Below are 22,725 nucleotides of genomic sequence, written 5' to 3' on the forward strand. Positions count from 1 at the left end.
AGAATCCCACATTACATTTATATACATTGTTGTCTGTGTCATAAAAGCAATAAAACCCATCTTGAAAGCCATCATAAAGACATTTGCTATTGCATTCCTTTGCAATGGTTCATAAAGGAAAGAGCACCCCATTTGCATGATCTTCAGAGCACTCGAGCACTAATACATTTGTAGTAAGTTAGATCACTCTGTTGAGCTTTCACTACAGACATATCCGTTTAACCTGTGGGTTACACGTTTAACCCTGGCTCTGCAGTCTCACCCTTTCAGCTGTAAAGGTTGATAAAGTCACTATTATCATGTTGAATCATAGCAACAAGGACTGCTACTTTAACAGATAATTCAGGCGTGTGCAATCTATAATTAGTCAATAGGTCTATCTTATTATCTGGTTTCACAGTATTTTTTGAAAAAAATGTTCCTATAATGATGTTATACATTTTTCATATGATCGGAAATCTTACTGAACAATTCACATTTGTAAAACATGCATTAAATAATCTCCATAAATAGAGAAGGCTACATTTTAGGAGTGAAAAGGACAAGTGTGTTCTTGGAGAAAGCCACAATAAAAATTCAGTCAAATTCCATGGAATATACTATCAGTTTATCTTCTCTTTATAATGCTCAGCATCTATGGGCACATTGTGTTTCAGTCATGTCGGACTATGTGGAATTAAAAAATACATATACATATTTTTATATTGTGCTGTCTTTGCACTCTACTGAGTAGCTTGCTTATATTTTAGAAAAAACATTTTATCCTGATTCGATTTCTATTTATTCAGATGTATTTCAGTGACATAAAATACTTATTAAATCATTCTTGTTCCAAGCTAGCATGGACTCACAAGTATAAGGAATCTGGAAAAGTTGAAGCGCAACAGAAAAATATATCTCATTGTCTAATACAATCCTTCGAATGTCTATCATACAATAAAGGTAAAGGAAACGTACATATGATATAATTTAGGGTTTGATACATTGGTCAATAAACTGATAATTGAAAACAATTTGAATGTGAAGGCCGCAAAATTTCGATTTATATTTGAAATTTGGTAAGACATTTATGAGCTAAGCAATTATTCGATGTAGTTCTTTCTTTCATTAGCAGCATTCAGCTTGTAGATTATAGCAATAGTAATCGTTTTACTTTTGTTATGGACTGCTGCAGATTATGTATCTGCTTTTATTGGGCTGTGAGTTTCATGTTGCCCCTGGGTGGTTGTAAGTCTCGAAAATCTTCCATCACGTTAATCTTCTAATAAATATCCTTCAACAAACCTACAATAACCTTCAATGGGTGGCACTCTCTGTGTGGCCACAAAGTAGTTCTAAAAATGTCTGAACGTTTCAAGCACAATGCACTTTATTGACAGTGGCACCCCACATTCATTGAGTCCATCTTTCAATGCTACAACTCTGTTTTTATTTATTACACAAAATGTTATCTTTATGTCTTACAGTACACCTCAAATAATGAGGATGCTGAATGCATTCGATAGAAAATAGAAAAAGGCATTGCTAGATTAACAACAATAATCCAAGGCTCAAAACCAAAAACAACTTCTTCTAAACCATTGTCATACTGTGGGCGGCATCCGAATGCTGGTGGAATCCAAAGCTGGAGAAAAAGAAAACATTTTGTTTAGTAACAAAATTCAAGAAAATATTGAAAAAACAGTATCTTAAATCGAATCCCAACAAGATTTGGCTGAAGCTGATTACCAGCATAAGAGCATGTGAGTAAAGTTTTTTTATTGCAAAACTGTTCAACTAAGGGAAATATAAGTTCATGTAGGTTGTTAGGAACAAATAACACAGTTGAAGGCTATCCTATACTTCCAGTTTCAGAGAACAATGTATAATGTACTGAATACCTTAGCCAATCGTGAGCATCAACATCTATGTGATATGCAAATTGTGAAAGGATTGAAGGATTTCTGTCTGCTGTGAGTCTGTGAAGACTAGTAATACAGACCTGTCTTGTAGGGTGGGCGAACCATTGGCGATGTTTAGATACTATAAATCTGGTGGTTCACCAGCCCAACATAACGCAAAGGTGCCATCCCGATTTAGAAGTGGGAAAACTGCCTGCTTTCCGCTGGCCCTTTGGCCACTGGGTGACGTAGTAAAATTGATTGTTGCCCTGCCTTATTTGAAGCTGGATGACAATCACTAGAATTTCCTGCCCAGGATGTCTATGACAAGCATGGAGTTCAAGGGCAATTAAACCTCTGAATGACCCCTATGTGCAACTCCCTAAATATCATTGATTTTTTTCTTTTCTTCAAGAACAAAGTTGCCCTTAGTCTTGTGCAGAGATATTGTAAGACATGGGTAAAGTAGGCTCTGGCCCAGGACCCCCTTCAAAAGACAACAGCTTCCACATTGTCAAGAGTTAGAAAAAACATTTTGTTTTCTTACTTACTTTTTTGAGCAACAAATCCAATCCTTAAAGGCTTTTTTCCTCTTTCTGAGTGTGCTGGAGAATGCAGCACATTTAGACAGAGTTAAAACAAGAAGAAATAAAGATATTTCTCTTCGTTGCACCTCTATTGGGAAGCTGTAAAATGTTGACACATTACCAGGTTTACTACTCCTAGCAAATCAGTGAATGTGCCATAAAGCTTGGGTGAATGAGTGGGAACACCCACTCTCCACCAACATACTACTTTTACGAGGTAGAGTAGCCCTTGAACTTGAAAGTGAATGCTCACATTAGGGTGATTATCTGAAACATGTAAGTTTACTTTTTGGTCTAAGTTCTGTAAACAGCGTTGTAACGATAGCTATTTGTACTGTGAAAGTGAAACAGAGCCTGTTAGAGCCATTGATGGCTCCAAGCCCTTTTCTTGGATGATTGCATACCAAACTACTCTGTTATCCTTTATGTGTGAGAAAGGACATACCAAGACCTTGACCTTCGATCTCATTAATACACCTACTTTTTGGCGCTAATTTCGGAATCCCTTAGCATCAGTTGCACAATCCTGCTGGTACTGGTCCCTCCATCTTGTCACCTTCAGATATGATTACTGTCAAACGCAATACTATAATAATGCTCAGAACGTTCTGTCACTCTTGAATAGCTGCAGCCACTAAACCGCATCCCACACAGCCTTACTTGGTGGAGGCGGATGGCTCCCAGGTGGCTGTGGGAGGTATGTTATCACAACACAACAACACTAGTGAGGACACTCTGGAACGGACACCACAGAATACTGTAAACTCAAAGCACATCGTAGGTCTTTGTTACCCAGAGTCCTTCTGCGAGTATGAGTCAAAAAGAAATTAACTCCTGGGTGACTAGAGAGGATACTCATGTGCACAATGGGCTTCCTTACCATGGTACCATTTCATATGCCCACCGAAAGAATTAAGACTGAAAGTCTTAATCTGGTGTCATGATCCTTCATTAGCAAGTCATCCAGAAATCCAAAAGACTTTATCAAAGTGCCAGCCCTGGGTTTGGTGGCCCACATTGTCCAAGGATGTGCATGACTACATCCAGGCCTGCCCAATATGTTCTCAAAACAAGACATCCCAGTCCTCCCCAGGTTCTATACGAATCTTACCAGTTCCTCCACATCTGAGGCATACCATAAGCATGGACTTAATTAATGACCTCCCCAACTTTAATAGCTATACTATCATTTGAATGGTAGTAGATCATTCTTACAAGATGGTGCATTTTATTTCCCTTAACCAAATACCTGCTGCCAAGACCCTTGCAATGCTGTTTATTCAACAAACCATGCGGTTGCACAGACACCCCTCGCTCATCCTTTCTATTGGGGGCCTGCAATCCTTTTCACAATTTTGGCGCAGTCTATGGACATCATTGGTCATTTATGCTCGACTCTTAGCTGCTCAATACGTAAAAAATGATTAGCAGATGGAGTAGGTACACCAGGTTTTGGAACACACACCATAATATCTAATGAACTCTACTCCTGAGGGTTAGGAAGCCTTATTACCCTATGGTAAATTTGTTTACAATAACTCACAGCATTCAGTCATTGCGATTTCCCCCTTTTGTTGCTTAATTGTTATTCATCCACATATGTTACCTGAAAATGTTGTAATGCATTCTGAAAATGTACCTATCAAGCAAGACTTTGTAAAACATCTGGCTGATTCACAACAGGAGGTGTTATCACACTTACATCCGACAAGTTTGAGTGCTGTAAAATATTTAAACAAACATACGCAACAGCCAGAACACAACGTTGGAGATCAAGTTTGGCTGTCCACTAAACACCTGTAATTATAGGGACCACGTAAGCTATTACCCAGGTATGTGGGTGCCTTTTCCATGTAATGAGTCATTAACTCAGTACATGTGAAATGACAGTTCCCAGAAGATTTACCCGTTCATCCATTGTTTCCTGTGTCCCTATTGAAGTTAGATTGCGGCAAGACCCATCCTGTTACCACTCCTCTCTCACCTACAACACTGGATGTTCATTTGAAATTCAAGGTACAGAGAAACCTTAATTCTAAGCGTGAGAAAGAACGCTTGTTTTACGTGATTGATGAAGACGTGATTCATCTGGGTGACTGGCATTGAAGAAAAGGACCAGGCAAGGGGCATAAACATTGCTACTTAATATCTTTTCTCCTTTTTAGGTCTCACTCCTAGCCTTGCAGCGCGAGACCTCTTGTATGGGCTTCAGAAAGCAACTCACACGCTCGTGCGTGTGGTTTTGCTTTACCTGTCTGCCATAGGCTTTCGCATGCTTTTTTTAAAAATGGCATGCGATTGGGCAAAGGCGGGCGCATGTCTCGCCTTTGCCATGCCCATTTCTGTCCGTGTCTAGGACGTGCATCAGCGCGCGGCACAGACTACAGGCTCCCTCGCCCCCGCTAACCCCCCTCTCCTCTGTGGTGCGTGCACACCACTAGTTTTTGTTTTGAGAATCTGGTCACCCTACACTGATAGCATTTTCTTTACATCGCATCCACCTCGTGGTTTAACAGATGTCAACTTATTTATTGCTGAGAGTTAATTTCCAACTATCCCATTAGCAATGAACATATATGAGTAGGATGAGGTAAGTCTAAACTGTGTGAATGAAATCTCTTGACGACCTTTATTTAACCAAAAGCAAGTTAACTTATGTTTTCTCGAAATCTTAATTACTATGCCAGCTGCGGGTCTTTGCGAACCATTAGTTTATTTGTTTATTGGTTTCATTCAGATGGAGCGTCCATGCTTTGCACGCTACCTGGTGAAGCCCACTTCATTAAGACGGGGGCGGACGTTATCATGCGAATATCTTCAAACTTCCCAGCAGCTGCCTGTGCTGTCACAATACCCAGCCCACCTCCAGAAAGCCATACTGTGTGCCCTTAACCAAGCTTATAATCATTGTCTCGCGAGCTCTGTCACGTGCAGAAAGCCAAGCATTCTCCCCCTTTGGATTCAGAGCCAGCGTTGTGCTCAAAATCATCCTGTTAACTGAGGCTTTCGGCTAAATCCACCTATCATGTGCTGGCTACCAAGGGACCCCGGATCAGGGCCAAACTTCTAGTGCCTAGAGACCTTTGGTGATTGGTGCTCTATAAATATAATCTAACATTAACATTAATAGTATCCGAAGTTTAACCACGGACTGGAAGGTACTCAAATATTTGGAACTTATGTTAAAACCCAAAAGGCATCTTTGAATGAGTATAGATTTGTCTCTACTGATAAGTATCGATAAATTTCAACATGATAAGCACAGAATGTATTGGGCTAAATAGAGGCGGAAGTCTTAAAAGTTAATCTCTACCTTGCACTGCAAGTCTTCATTACGAAGAAATTGACATGAGTGCCTGTTTAAGGATATAGCTTGGCAATTAAATCTGCAACTGTATGTATTTCTATGGCTCTGTGGGTTGTCAGGCCCTGACAGGCCAAGACAAAGGATAAGCAGTAATAATAATTTTCCCAAGTGAAAATGTTATTGTGCTGCCCGGCTAGTCAAGCTGATTGCCCTCTTTCCTAATGTCATGCTCAAAGGCCAAATCACAAATTAATATTGTTTCAGGCATTTTGTGCTGATAACAAGATGCACATCTAAATTACAACCCTTTTAGACCAGGTGTTTTTGGAGTAGCCATGTTTTCGCACAGGCCACGGCGTAGAGCCCAGAGCAGCCCAGTACGAAGTGTGCAAGCGAGCAGGAGGACGCAAGCAGGAGGGCGCCACAGACCATTGCAGCTCCGATCAACAGCTTCGATCAGCGGCTTTTTGTAAGCCCTCAGAGACGACTCTCCTTCTGATTGCACCAGCCTCACTTTACCGACTCCGGCCCCGGTACACGCTAGCAGGCAGCGTTCCGGGCTCTACCCGACTACGGATTCTACCCGCGCCTGCATCTGCACCCGCACCCGCACATGTAAGTGCCCGACAAGAGAGCGTGACATCGCCCCCACCACTCCAGCCGCGGTGAGTGCGGCGAGTGTGGTGTGTGTAGCATCGAGGTGGGTGACTGGAGACAGGAGTTGGGAGAAGGGAAATGCAGTGAGAAGAGTCCAGCATCCCCAGGCACGGGAGCAGAAGTGGCAGTAGCACCGGCCATCCTAGCACCAGGGTGGGCCATTTCAACCCCAGGGGGATGCACTGTCTCGAGCTCCTGTGCCTTGGCGGGGCAAGCGATGCAACAGGCACAGCAAAGAGCAGGCTGCTGCGTCTAGCTTGGAAATCCTTCGCGCAGAGGGCAGAGGTCACAAGGATTAAGGTTCAAGGCAAAACCCATCCGACTCAGCAGTGAAAGCAAGAGGGGCAACACAACAGTACCTGGAGCTGCGTTTAGCGCCCTGAATTCAGAGATTAGTGCTCAGCTGGTCAGTGCTACTGACTTAAAGCACAGCTCCACGCCCCCGCCTTCCCGCCCAGGCAGCTGTCTGTTCAGCATGAGGTAAGGCTAGGTTCGGGTGATCGGTCGCCCCAAGCTCTCAGGGTGGAGAAAAAAGGGCAAGGCAGGTCCCCCTCTGATGAAAGTAGTGAGGAATCGGCTCTAATTGTGACAGATAGCGACACAAGTAAAGGGGAATCACAAAGAGAGAAACCCAAAGCACTTTTGGTTCAACCAAAAATATTCACAAAATTCAACTTCATAAAAGACATCGGGCCACCCTGTACTCTAGCAATGACACTGTGAAAGGCCTTCAGACGCCCTTATTATCAGACAAAGCACCAGAACCAGCACCACCTCAAGGGCAGTCAAGCCAGCCAACTCTCCAAGCCCAGCAGTAGCAGCAAATCATTGCACAAGTTCATAACCAAGCTACCCAAAAAAGATGGGGTCTCCCACAATTCACTCAACAACAGCTTTTTCTGCTCACATAACCACACCAACAACAACGGATTGCATGAATGAAGGCTCACCGTTAAAATCAATAGTGAGAAACCCTCAAAACAACACAAAAGCGGAACCCCCTTCAACCACCCCTTTAGCCAGCCCTTCGGTGCAACACAGAGCACAGTACACACAACCTACAGGAGATGCAAAACCTACTGGTCTAACTCAAATCAACCATGATGCATCAATAGATGCACTAGGATCTCAGAAACCTCAGTTATCGCCACAAGCAGTAGCACAGTACTCATCATCAGTAGCTAGCTCCATACTGGCAATAACTTCAACCATAACAGCAGGAACCCTTGAGCTTATCCAGGCTTTTAAGCCCCCAACAGGAGAAGGCCAGTCACCGGCAAAGGAAGAAAACCAACAGGATAATCAGAGAAAGTAGCCGGGCTCTGCTGCTTTCAGCCTAGAAAATAAGCTGATTAGGCAGCACTCTCCTTGGGTCGCTGAAGGGGCAGCCACCGGATCCCAGGTCTCAAACAATTATAATGGCGAAATGAATGTTACACTAAGTTGTGACCTTAGTTCCATCAGCCAAGTCACCGATAAGACTACACCCCGTCAGTCAACTCCAAATCTCTAATGCAGGAGGAAGGCAGGACTGCTTTATCATACTTAGGAACTCAGGAATGGGAGGACATGCTGGCAGCATACTCCCCAGACCAACACATGGCTCCTCTCTCGCCGAAGCTGAATCACCCGCACCAGCGTTCATCGGACACTCAGCCCTCTTGGGGAACGAGGGAAGTGGGCTTATAGGAGCGGGGGGACCGATCCCGCACGATGGAAGCACCTGGGTCCCCTCCTAAAAACTATGCAACTGTCAGTAGAGGCGCTACAATATCAATCAGACAAGATGGATATACAGCTCTCACTATTAAACACACTGGCTGTGTTCACATCAGGGATCGATGAAAAACTGGGGGAACTCAACTCACTAATAAGAAGGGCACAAACAGCTTAATACCTCCAATGCGGATACAGCCAGTTTGTGTACAAGCTGTCAACCCTCCCAGCAATGCTCTTCACCATGCTCAATGAGCTGAAGAAAAAGTCACCCGCCACTGCCAGTGCAAATTGCCCCACAGACGACCTCACTGCACACCCGACAGCAGTAATAATTCCAAGAAGCCCGGCAAAATTAATGCAACTAACACACTGCAAAGTGCGAGCATCACAAAAAGCAGTGGCGACTCTCCAAAGATAGCAACGGCTACTACGGTAGTGATAAAAACGAACGCAAAACAACGCCGCCAGCTGAAAACAAAAGGGCGTAATCAGAAACTACTGCCACTCAACCAAGCTCTGACTTATCCAATTTTCAGCAAACAGAGTTTGAATCTAATTATTGCTTCAAAAGCGGGTGGCATGCAAGAACAAACGGCCTATACAAGTAATCACCATCACACAGCAGCACCCCTCAACCTTGGTGGCCAGCTAAAAGGAACAGAGGAACGGCCTTCTAAGCAAGCTGAGATGGTCTCAGGGTTAGTAAACGAAAAACCATCCAACACAATTGGTTCCGACTCCCTTTTAAACAACACCAGCTTCGAGCTAAATAGCCATGCAGGACTAGCTAGGCAGCTGAAAATCACGGTTAGAGAAAAGGATTCGCCCTATGAGAATACCCGGCAGGCAACCGGGCAAAAAGACATTGGCTACCCAGCCGGAAACGATGAAATGGTAAAGAGAAACATCTGCACATCCCAGTTGGCGGCATTCTTACCGGAGGGGAACCAAGCGAGGATAGTCCGCGGCCAACAATCTCAGCACTCTCCCCTTCGGCAAGATCAGAATCAACTGGGAATACAAACTTCAACAGCCGTATACAATGAAATTGTGAAGAGAAAGACCTGCATATCCCAGTTAGTGGCATTCTTACAGGAGGGGAATCAAGCGAGGATAGTCCTCGACCAACCAGCTCAGCCCTCTCCCCTTTGGCAAGATAAGTATCAACTGGGAATACCAACTTCAACAATAATTACGGAAAAAGGTCTCAACGCCTTATGTGCAGCTGTGCAACAAGGCCAGAAAGTGCCCTACCGGTCATCCCAACAAAATATCGCTGCCAATTGACCAGGGCTATGCGAAAGCACAGCCTATCCACCAAATGATTGGACTTTGTCCCAGAGTTATACATTGCTCAAACCAGAGTATACTACGAAAGGTTGCCATGATGTGCTGAACCGTGAGAACATTCTAAAACTGCTTTGGGCCATTCCCACCCTGGCAGACCTGAATACTACAGATTTACTCGCAATTGAGTTCCTCACTGCAGACAATCCAGTAAAACCAGAAATAACAAGGGTATTATGGAAATCAGAGGCTATAGCGCAAAGTGCATTACATCATCATACCAACTTCAAAGACTGGGGCATCCTAATCAGCCCCTATCATCCTCCAGCTTATCCAGCACCGCTACTAAACATGAGCCCAAGGCCAGGATCACTAAAATGCTCAAGGCCCTCTACCTCTGTAATTCATTCAGAGCCTAGAAGGGCTTTTAACTAAGCCATACAATACGGACCCTTAAGAGCGGAATCGTCAAGTGGACGCAAAATAGGTTCGCCAATCCATATTTAAGAACCATAATCCTTGCGACAGCCACCCAATGACATAACAACCACCCAGACCAGGGCAAAGACACACAGAAAGAATCAACGATACGTCTTTTCTCGTGGAATATAAATGGCTTAGCACCAAAAATCAATGACTGAGACTTCCTCCAATATCTCAACAACTTTGACATTATTATGCTACTGGAAACATGGCTCATGGAACCATTACACATAAACCGATTCCGCTGCTTTGCTCGCCCAGCCACCAAGGGAAGCAAAATGGGCCATGCTTGCGACCTACATTTAAAAAACATCCATACCAACAGCGGGGGCAACTGGGCCGGAAACGGATGTAGTACTAGCAGTTAAACTCACTCTCCCTCGGGCAGAGGCAAATAATGAAGTAACTTTGTTCAACGTATACATCCATCCAAAACGGACAGCAATTGATTTAGCAAAACTAACAGAACTAATAACTTCTTACGTAGGCTGCACTGAAGCCTCAAATCTCATTCTATCAGGGGACATGAATGTATATCTAATGGGAACATCCGAATCAAAGGAAGTCTGTCTTCAATCGTCATATTACAATTTACCATCACAAGGATCCTTTATGAATGGGAGGCCCAACAGGGTAAACAGGCGCTTGCTGGAAGATTTAGAACACCTAAACCTGAGGGCCTTTAATGGAAGAACAGTCAATGACACTCCCCCAGTGGCAAGCTACCACACTGATCTAACAAGTTCGCTTTTAGATTATACGTTGTCAGCCAACCGCTGTTTCAATATGTAATAGGCTTCAAAATGGGCGACATAGGGGACAGCGACCATAGTCCACAAGAGGCTACTTTAGCGGCAATAGTTGCGTATAGCATTCACCCTGCTCTACAACTAGGCTCAAGTTACACATCCAATTACAAGAGGATCAAGTTTTCGACAGAAACCATAAAGTCCCTGACAGATACAGCAATAAACCTTCTATCCACTCAACAGCTTGGCTAGAACCTGATACAGACCTGGAAACGCTTTACAATCAACCTCATTATAAACCACAAGGGCTTGTCCAACAACCCTGAACCAGGGAAAGTTAATCGATACACCTAACAGTATGTTCGGGAGAACTTCAAATTTAGAAAGACATAAAGTGAATAAAGAAGGGAAAAATTGAAAAGAGAAAAAAAAGGGGGGAGCCTTTCAATCCAAACAAACTGTAAAAAATTATTATTATTTATTGTACATAGTAAAAAAAACTTTTTAAAACAGTTACACTGAAAACAAAATGCTGGTATACAAAAACAACATATCACAAACCAGACAGGTGGCAAACAAAGACTTTACATGTTACAATGGAGGAACAACATATACACAAATATAATGTGTCCTGCAACAATTTAGGCCACATAAAGCGTTGACGGCGTTTTGACCGTTACATTATTACACGGTCATCTTCATTTCTATTTGGCTAAATGAGAGCAATCAATTTTCAAAACCATTTTGATGCTAGTGCTGATTATGCATTCTCAACTGAACTTCAACTGGAAACTTCAGAAGAAGCCCCCGCAGATTGCTGAATATGTGGTTTTTGCCAGAGACGCGAACATGAAATGATAGTGTCCTAATTCCATCTGCAAAAACAAATTTTTTGCAACCTCTTGGACAACACTTTTAAATTAACTGAAGGCTTTCTGGAAAGTCCCAAGTTTACTGCAGTACACCAGCATAGATTACATGCAACTGACACTTCGCGCATGCATTATCATGTCTAATTACAGTCTCTTTAATCCAATTAGTTAAAGAACATAAGCATACAAGTGTTTAATATAAGCACTATGTTCATATGTGTTGAAATAACTTTCTGGAACATGTATGTGTGTCTCTTTAGCCTAACATTTTCTATACCTATTTGTACATTTGTTAATGTGTTCTGATTGCATATGTGAATACATATGTGATGTCTTCTGCAAAAAATGTTAAACCACTTCTTAAAGTGGCAGTCAGTTGCGTATGCATTGGGGGACATTTGGAGTTTGGGAGATAGAGTGCACTACCATAAAGTAGTAGTGATCATGCCATGCTTAATTCAGGGATATCCCATCCTATTTACAGGTGCAGGACCCCCAGGCATCATAAGTTGCAGCCTCAGCCAGTTTCACTGGCAGTAACCAACCACTGAACTGGCGGCCAATCTGCCGCTGGGCCATCATAGCACTCTAAAGATTGTCCCACCTTACTAAAGGTTAGAGACCATTACTACTTTTCCTTCTCATGGACAACCATGCATTGCATGATGGGTCCAGAAAGGAACATGTTCAGATGACCCTGACGCACAGGGAGAAAACTAACATCCTGATTCATAATTCTCCCGTTTTGCGAGCCCCTAATAGCGATTCATAGCGAATCGCTATTAAGGACTTGCAAAACGGGATTCATGTAGAAATTGCATAAAGAAATGTGATTCCTACATAATCCTTATTTGCGATTAGCAAATTGCTAATCGCAAATAAGGAATAACTCGCCATTCATTCCTATGGGCCAAATGGCCCATAGGAATGAATGGGGAGTATTCCTTATTTGCGATCAGCAATTAGCTAATCGCAAATAAGATAACGATTTGAAGGGTGCCAGGGGTGTCCAAAGGACACCCTGTAGCACCCCTCAAATGAAATTTTACACAGGTGTTGCACACACACATGTCCAAAGGACATGTGTGTGTGTAACATGCAACTCAGAAAAATGCATTTAAAAGCATTTTTTTGAGTTTTCGCAATTTACCACGAGGTCTGACCTCGCGGTAAATTGCGGCCAGAAATTGCGAATTCGCAAAACAAAATTGGATGTTGAATTGCATTTAAGGAATCTCAAATAGAGATTCCTTAAATGTAATTCCTCGCAAAATTGCGAGATCGCAATTAGCGATTTTTGCATTTGGGATGATGAATCCCAAATGCAAAAATCGCACTTGCAAAGGGCCAGATTCTCAGAATCTGGCCCTTTGCGAGCCGATTTCGGCTTCATGAATAAGGCTGTAAGTGTGCATCAGAGACATTTCTCTGTACTGTAAAAAAATCCTTGCTCTGGGGGGTTTATTAAAAGTAAAATCCAATATCAAGCAGAACTCAAAAACTTATTTTCATTACACAGACCCCACCAGGCTGTCCGGGATCTTCAATAATGGAATGTTGTCCTCTGCCATGGGCCATAGGTGACAGCCTCCACTTTTGACTTGGCAGGCTGGCAAGCCAACTGCAATAGTGCAAATGGCCTCCATAATCTCTTCTAGATCAAATTTTGGGTAGTTAATATCTAATGTATCTGCTGTGCCCATGTCGATTATGTGTTTATGTGTGACAGAGTTTGCTCAAGCACTAATGCGTTACAATAATTAATATAATTTGGAATCCCAAAGCAAATATGGCTCATCCATGTTTCTAATATTTAATTTGTTTTTGTATGAACGTGAAATGGTTGAAAGGTAAGCCTAACAAGTTGTGTGAATAAATATTTTGCAATTACTAGTTTTATTGATACTAATATGTATGTGAAATGAATATAGTCATTCTCATTTATGTATTTGTAATCACAATACCAAAAGCAAAGCCCATCTTTCTATATCAATGTTTATTGTTGCACGTTTTCTTTTAGTAAAGTGTTCAAATGTCTTTATACTCATGAGCTTAGATATTTCTTTCTTATTTATTCAATTACATTTCCATTGTTGAAAATGATAGCCTGCACTGCACTTCGCACTTGGAGCCAGATGTACAAAGCATTGGGCCGTTTGCAACCGGTAAAATGCTTTTTGCCATGGACAAACCCTATTTTCGAGTTGGTATCCTTGTACCAACTTGCAAGATAAGGTTTGCAAGTTGCTATTAGTAGTTGGGTTGTTAAGAGCATCCCTTCCTCATAGCGAGTCGCACTGGCATGCAGGAATGTTTTGCAACTGGGAATGTAGTTGCAAAACATTTCCAGTAACCACCTAATTCAAGTTGTTGGTAGCCAATTTGCAAGTAGGAAGGGGTCTGTGAGAGACCCCCTTCCCCTTTGTAAATGTTGGTGCCAACATTAGTAAAGAGTGGGCAGTAGTCCCACGGACCATTGCCTACTCTTAACAAGCATTTGCAATGTAATAGGTCTCGCATTAGGAAAGTTTGAGCTATTGGTATTGTAAATGACACATTTTTTATTTATGTGTTGGTTTTGAAAATAGCAAAATTAATAGCTTTGTCATTTACAATGCCAATAGTTATATCTTTTGCAAATGTGACACCTATAGCATTTGTAATGCAACATGTTTTGTATTACCGTGACTTAGATGTATTGATATTACAAATAACAATGGCTTTTATTTATTTTTTTATAATCAATACTTAAACAAAAGTTATTGTCATTTTTAATGGCAATACCTTAAACTTTTGTAAATAACTTTTGTGAAGATTATGTTCAGTGTATTTTATTGTGACGAAAATCCAAGAACAGAAGTGAAATATTAACATATTTTTGTGACATTTGTAATAAGGCTTGAAACACTGAGAGAACATATTTGAACCAGTTGTTGTTGAATGGTTGTGCAGCTGAGCCCCCCTCACCAAAAAAAAACAAATAAGGCAACAGTCCACCACAATTAATCAACAGTGGGAGAAGCTTAACAGCAGCAACCCAAACAATGGGAACAACTCAAGCCAAAATGAAGGACTGTGGAAAAAGCTAAACAGCTGGGGTGGCTATAGCGACAGATGGGGGATGGGGCAAAGCTCCCAACTAACACATATGGGAGGACCTAAGAACCAATAGTTGCCTGGGATGAGGTCACAGGCCAAAAGTCGATAGCCAGGCAGGGCTCGACTAGAGTAATAGAGGCTGAAGACAGACTACAGAGAGAAGAGAAGTGCCACGAAAATAATTCAAGCTGGGATACATGCCCGGTAGTTTATTAGTGAGGCTGATGGTGGTCAAAGATGAGGTTAAAGCAGCCATCTCCTTGTAAACAGAAGCACCAACACGCAGGAAGCCTAGCAATCAAAATACTGTTTCTTTTGTAAACCTTTATTTCAGTTTTGGTGGGGTTTCTGTGTTCACACAGTGGGTCTTTCCAAGTAACTCTAAGGAGTATGTTACTGTTCATCTATATCACGTTCAAGTGTCTTATCAGGTGACGTTTCTGTATTTAAAACAAACCCAAGAGACGCAACATGTTTGGGATTCTTCGTGTGCCCTCTTGAAATAAGTACAGCTTTGAGAAGAAAGTCTGATATAGTTTCTCCTTTCACCAGTGTTTCTGTGAAACTAAAACAAACCATTTTCATGTCAAAGGAGGACTCGTTTTCCCGCCTATTCCAGTTTCTTTAAGTATGCCAGGGTTTTGTTTCCTGATCCCGTGTTCATAGGCGAAATGTAAACACTTTCTAGGACAAGTTCATATGATAGGGTGCCGCCGCGAAGCTGTTGGCCGGCCGGCCAATCCGCTCGCGGCCGACCGGAAGTCCCGCCTCCCGAGGTCCGCGAGCTGCCGGCGCATGGAACGCCCTGCCGGTCCGGGGTAGCCCGGGTCCCCAGGAGGGGGCCGGGGAGAAGGAGGAGTGTGGCGCCTGTTGCGGGGCTCCTCTGACCGATTTAGAAGAGGAGACGCGAGGAGCGCGAGAGGAGCCCCGCCGGAAGAGCGCAGTCGGTGAGTGGGGCCCAGGGCTTATGTGAAGTGCGTGCGTGCCTGTGTGTATGCCTGTGGGGGCGGGGAGGGGAGGGAAGGGGGGGAGTGTGTGCGCGCGTGTGTGCGTGTGTGCGCGAGGGAATGTGTGTGTGCATGCGTGACTGTGTGTGATTGAGAGAGAATGCGAGGCGGGGGATAGTGTGCCGTGTGCCTGTATGTGTGCCGTGTGCCTGCGTGTGCATGCGCGCGCCTGTGTGTGTGTGTGTGTGTGTGTGTGTGCGTGCGTGCATGCAGAGGGGTGGGGGCTGCCTGTGTCTGTGTGAGAGCCAGGGCTTTGCACCGCGCATGCGCAGCTATTAGACGCGCGCTCCCGAGGTGAAATCTGACAATGGGAAAGCGCGCGTCTGATTGCTGTCCACTTTCCTAAATACGGGCAACATAAGTTGTCGAGCTGATGCATTCATGCTTTGCATGAATGCCACATCAGCTCGACCTAAAAAATGAAAAGGTAGTTTTTCATTTTTATTTTTGAAATGCATTCGGTTTTCCTGTAAGGAAAACGGGCTGGATTACAACAACAACAAATGCTAAGCAATCACAAACATGGTGGTCTGCTGACATCAGCAGGTCCCATTGGGTCACACAGTGAGACCGGACTCATGAATAATAATGAGCTAGGTCTATTTACGAACCCACTGGGAATCGCAAAATGTGTCTAAGACACATTTGTACATAGGTGTTTTGGATTTCCTTATTGTGTATCGCAAACAGTTGTAATAAGGAATACGCAAAAGGACTTTTATGTGCATCTGGCACTTGGTGATGCTAAATATTGCAGCCAGAGATGGACTAATAAATCTAGCCACAACTTAATAATTCTGACTATTGATAAAGATAGGTATAGCATTCACATGCAATAGGTTATTTTATTCTGTACTTTCATACCCACTAGACTTTTTTTTGCTGCTGGAACTGAAGGTTAAAAATCAACATCAAAATGTAGACCCCCCCATTCGGCACCCTTGTCTTGATAAACTCTCACTTTTTGTCTCATTGCATGAGTCACTGATGTAACAAAATTGTCTACTGAGGGCCTGAATGCGATGTCGGTCGGAGTTGCCTCCAACCGAAATATCGCCGCGGATGCGTAACCGACCATGGTGCGGTCGCAAACTTCCATTTTACAATGGAAGCCTGCGCAGCAGTCTGAAACCTCCCCAGAACAAGCTCCCAATATGAAATGGAAGATTTTGCACATCCCTAAAGGGATGTGAAGAGGGGCACCAAAGGTGCCCCCCAAGGCCACATCCATAGGACGCTGAGAAATGGAGGCCCTGCTAGGGGCCCCCCAAGTCACTTTACGGCAACCTTTACATGTCAGAAAGGCCGACGTGAGAGGGGTGTCAGATCCAGAAATCATAATCCAGACAGCAGAAATGCTGTTCTCAAGGGATTATGACTGGTTTCTGACTGACCAGCAGGGTCCTTGAGCCCGTCTGAACCGAGTCCGATTGACTGGACAGTTTACATCTGACCGCTGACATTGTAATTCAGCGGTTGGAATGTACACCTACCATGTTGGTCAGTAAGCCACCGAAAGCAGTCCGAGGCATACCGACCGACATCGTAATGAGACCCTCTGTGTCTACTGTTGTCTCATCAAAGTCTGTTTTTGAGAAAACCGTGCTAAATATTTTGTATGATTTTGATGATGGATTTGCTGAATGTTTTTGCTTTCATTGGCATTACACTCCATATATCAATGTTTATCACTTTTAAAGGTGATAATTGTCATATCTTTGCATACATTAATTGTAAAAGAAAGGTTTTTAGCCACCTTTAGAAAACAGAATTTTGCTTTACACATTATATTTTACAAATCTATTGGAAGTACGTCAATGCCAAGTGTTTTTCTAGCTTTCAATTTAAGTTTAGCAGTTATATTTTCTGAATATTGCTTCTGCAAAGTTGAATAATCACATTTTGAAAATACACCTTTGACAGAAAATTGCCATTAACTTCAGCTTTAAACAGAGTATTTCTCCAAAATGCCACACATTTATTGTCGGTGTTATAACAACATGCCTTTTGACTGGCTGCTCTGTAAAAATCCCATTTTACACTAAATAAAAATTTAAAAATGTATCTGATAAGTCCTCTAAAAAATTATATTTATTTTATCTCTATTTCTAGATATTGTTGTTTTTCAAGCTTTGAAGGACATTAGGATGAATTGTGCTGAGCGATTCTTGTGTGCATATAGTGGCCGCCCCCTTCCCCCCAGTATGAGCATGATATACAGTTATGGCTGCTACTTAGCATCACAGCAGTAAGCTTTCTTTTTTTTGCATGATTGATTAAAATCATTGCAAACACACAGGGTAAATTTAATACGAGCATATAACTTAAAAACGAGCAATACTGGAATAGTCCTTATCTCACTGTTAGCCAAGTAAATTGCAAGTGCAATCTCAGCCCAGAAACCCTATCTCATCCAGGAATGCTGAGAATGCAGGGAACAACTAAAATCTTCCTAAAGAAAATCATTCAAATAACAAAAACTGAAAATAACCAAAAACCTGTGCTTCGACGACTGATGTCACAACCCAAAGACCCTATCTCATCCAAGCTCACTGAAGAAAGCTAAAATTCCTAGGAAATTCATTAAGATACAGGTACTGTAAGAGCTAGATGCTTCCAGCAGCAATCATTTTTAAAAGTTTGCATTGTTGGCCAAGTAAGACTCATTAGGGTGTAATTTGTGAAAACATACCTCAACATCCAGTTTGCATGAAATACTGTTTTTCTTTCTTATGACTTGAATACAGCAAAAGAGGAAATATAGCAATTATAATGCTGGTGGAGCAGCGAATGCAGAAAACTGAAAATTTGCTATATAAATTAGTGAGTGGGTAGACATTCAGTGCATAAAAGATTGCAATGTCAAGGTGTATGTATTTTCAGTGCAGTGCTGAAGGATAGAATGATGTCACTGAAGGAGGCAGTGCAGAGGGAAAATGCAAATGGAGAGGACCTTAGATTGGAACGTAGCTAGCAACTAAGCTAGATATGTCAGGAGGTAGTTTGAAAAGCATGGAAGCATGAACAAAGATTAATAAAATATAACACAACGTATTTAAGGGCTTCACCTGTGTTTCGTAGTGAAGCAAGAGTTGCTGGAATGACTGCTATACCAAACAGTGTGGTGCAGTGATCAACAATCAGTATCAACATGTGAGTTTGGTTAGAAATTGCATTTGGATCTTTGAATCATAGTGGTTGGGACAGAATTGTGAAATTGCCTACAGTCTTATTGACCAGGGCAAAGCTATAAGACGATGTTTTAATTATGGGAAGAGAGTATGCAAGTGAGCTTATTTAGAAGATATAGGTTAACACTTATCCAAAGAGATGGGTGAGACTGCAAGTGTACAAAGGTAGCAGTCTGAAACAACTATAATTTAGAAAATACCTAGTTTGTTATTCTTCAGATTAAGGTTGAAGACACTGTGGAGAATGATGAGGCAGTGTGAGCAGTGTAAGGAAGAATAAGATGCAGTGTTTTTGGCCAGTGCTCCTTAGCCCAGGAAGAGGAAATGGGTGTTAATTGCTGAACACTTCACAGGAATTAGGTATATGAGAGTGGACAGGCAGAACAAAGGGAAGCCTTAACACTACCTATTTTGCTTTGGAGATGCCAGGGGTATTCTCCTATGCATTCCCAAGAACCTTCCAAGGAGCTTGGCCCTGGTCACAATATGGGGTAAAACAAGGCTTTTCCCAGTTAGCTGATCTAAATATGGGACTATATAAGCAGCTGAAGACAGGCCTACATGGCAGCAGCTGGTCTGGCTATATTGAAATAAGTACTCCAGGGTACTGCAAAAGGAGATGGAAGAATGCAACAAAATTGTTAGGATTTCGTGGGAGAAATTATTCAATCACTATATGGTGGCTAGGGTTACTGGCACCTCTACCGCCCCCTCCTCAGAATCTTTCTGGACAGAGGAAGACTGCAAATGCTGAAAGTCCTGCCGGAAAAAATTTCCAGACTTCTGACTCACTCAGGCACTGAAGGAGTATAGGAATCCTAACTCCTGCTGGCACCCAAGGACTGGAATTGCTCTCTAAGGATCCAATGATTGACCTTTTTGAGAGGTTTAGGGCCACAAAAAGCAAAGTACCTCCTGACAAGAACTCTAGCAAGCTCTTCTTGCAGAGAGAATTGTTATAAGTTAATCTAATGGCCGTGGCCTTCACCTGCACATTTCACAGAAAATCATGAAATATCAATCTTTCAGTTTCTGATTAGTGGTGCGTGCAAATAATTAAAGTAAACAATTTGAAACTACCTAAATCAGATTACAGAGGATCCAAACATTTTACTAAGAAAGCGTTTCCCCTTATACTGGTTTGTCAAATGTTATTGCAGGCCTAGATAAAAGACATTACATGGGAGCCCTACTTTTACTGTTTGTGCTAGGTTGCAAAAGCACCTGATTTACAACAGTACAAAATAAAAGTCCCCCATGGAATATTCCTATGTTTTTATAGAGGGTCTGAACTATCTAGTGACATTTCTGTGTTAGCTGCCTAATCATTGCTAATGAAAAAGTCAGACTTGCTTAATACATCTATAAATAGATTATTAAGCCCCGCTCTTAAACCTGGTTTTTATTGCTGGCTCAGTCTAAACTTCCGAGTAAAGTACAAATAAATAGGATTGCCTTGGGTGAGAATTGTCTCTACACTGGGTTTTGATGATGTAGGCCTCTAGACTCATGAATTCTCTAGTTTGACATAATGTTGAGGAGTTGATAAGAGCAAAATACTCATAAATGAATACAATTGTAGTATTACTGCAACCAAGTAAAATAATTGGATTTGCTACTGCCAGAATGCGCAAATTTCCATATTTTCAAGTCTGAGATCAAATTTTCACTTCTGAATGTGGAGAAAACATCTACAACCGAACAACTCCAGCATATGTTGAAATATTTAAGAAGTGTTAATGTCACAGGAAGCCACAGACGCCTGAGCATATTATTCCGTGAAAGTGGTTACTGGTCATACTAAAGATCTGTGGGGCAAACTAGCACAGGCCAAACTAAGTCCAGCAACAAACAGAAATTGATAGCTGAAGGAGACATTGTGGGCCTATTTATTCAAATTGATCGCGAATCAAATGCACCACCAGAAAAATGAGATCTGGAAGGGTCAGTAAACAAACAACACAAAAAACATCAAATCAAAGGAAAATGACAAAAAGAACAAAAACCCTCACAAACAATCTAACAAAATCAATTCAGAACCCCAAATTTGGGGCTATGAATGCCAGTGCAACATTTACCTTCCTAAAGGACTTAATAACTGTTATTTATTCAACAACAGATACAATTGCGGACCTCCCACAGCCGCTGACACTGCAAATGTTAGGCACTCCATCAGGTGAGGACTCAATTTTAAAGACAGATTAGAGTTTATTCTCAACAGAAACGGACTCAAATTACGACAAAAATCAGAGCTAAAAAAGCAATAGGTACTCATAATGGGAATGGAAAACAATTAATTCTGCTAGCAGCAAGCAGGTGATACATGCCCAAGTGCAGGCTAGGACTCTAGATCATTCCACCCCTAGATTGGAGATATTGAATAGTGGTACAAAACAGGACAATTCCCACATGAATAAAGCAAATGCCTCATGGCTTGAATCAATATTACTGACACATAACATGGATTTAAGACAGGCGCTAGAAATTACAAAATAAATCTTGATGCCAAACAAATCGGAAGCCTTCTACAGAACAATTGTAAACCCGACCACAAACAATAATCAAGATATCAGGCTTACTGGAACATACAAACAGTGAAGATTTGAATTTAAAACATAAAAATCAAGCAAAGAATGGACAGCAATTGGTTTTTACCCAAATTGCAACAACAATGGCTCGCCAGACAGAACAACGTCACCAAAGGCGATAAGAACAAAAAAGGAACCGATCATCACAACAATGACAAAAGTAAAAGAGCATAAGCCAGAAATACAAGTGGAGGGCCTTTGAAATCTGCATACCATACAAATAAACACCCTGCAAACCTCTATCAGTGTTCTTAAATGCAGTCAGAGAAACTGGACATTCAGATTAAATTAATGGACACAATAGCGGCACACATTACTGGTATAAATTCAAAACTTGAAAAGTTGACGGAGCTTGTAATACAGAAAAACAAAATCGCTGCCACCACACCAAAAGCTCATTGTGAATGTGGTCCTATAGTCGACAAATTAAGTGCAGTGCCAACGTGCCGGGTGAGCATGATGAAAATCAGATACCTGCACCAACAGCATATCGAAGGGGGACCCAGTAAATGTGGAAAAAAATAACCATATCTCAGGAAATACTGACACTGCCAATTAAAAAGAAGACAGGGATCGGTAACTTTCTGCAAGAACCTGGCAAAAATGATGTGAAAAAAACATTTCAATTACAAAACCTTTTATCGTCACCCAATGATTCAGCTGACAGTAACAGAGTCTCCACTGAGCAATCAATTAACTAGCAAAATGACAAAGAGAAACCTCTGGCCTTTCACCAAACAGAAATTCAGAGGAAACGTGTCATAAAGGCCAGAAAAAACCTACAGCACAAAGGAAAGGTTGGCCAGCTGGGGAATAGATTATACCCAATTTTGATTTAAAACCCAAGGAGCAATACCCAGCAACAACTACATCTGTAATACACCAAGAAGCTGAGGAAGATCAAAAATAAATTCATGGGATTCCCTCGCTAATTGGCTCATCAGACTTACTAACTACAGAAACCATGGGGTTAAAAAGTATAAACAAACTACGGGAGAAACAGAAAGGACCATCTACAAAAGTATGCTAATGGAAATAAAGAACCACACAGATTGAAGGAGGCAGCACTTTGGTAAGTGCAGCGAACACTGATGGGGACAAAAGGATTAAAAACCCATTCAGGCTCAGCTGTAATCGATCGAGAAACACTGCAAGTGACAAACGAAGGAACAGATGACCACAAAAAAACTAGATAAAGGATTATCAACTCACAAGAAAAATATTGAACTTGACAAAAATCAACAAGCAGTGGTCTTACAGAGAGGCATTCAAACAAACAGAGGCCAAAATGATTGGATA

General features: G+C 42.0%; 1 protein-coding gene across 2 annotated transcripts in view; it reads right to left on the reverse strand.

The window, feature by feature from the left end:
- Nucleotides 1-1,124: 1,124 nt before the first annotated feature.
- OTOP1 (otopetrin 1) overlaps nt 1,125-22,725 on the reverse strand; it is a 141,889-nt gene continuing 120,288 nt past the window's right edge. For both annotated transcript variants that reach the window (XM_086964532.1, XM_086964531.1), the window contains exon 7: nt 1,125-1,624. In XM_086964532.1, coding sequence (XP_086820658.1) covers nt 1,454-1,624 — 171 coding nt within the window. In that variant the 3' untranslated portion in view covers nt 1,125-1,453. The remainder of the gene's footprint in view (nt 1,625-22,725) is intronic.

Source organism: Lissotriton vulgaris, chromosome 3_2, assembly GCF_964263255.1.
Source record: "Lissotriton vulgaris chromosome 3_2, aLisVul1.2, whole genome shotgun sequence".
Taxonomy (NCBI): domain Eukaryota; kingdom Metazoa; phylum Chordata; class Amphibia; order Caudata; family Salamandridae; genus Lissotriton; species Lissotriton vulgaris.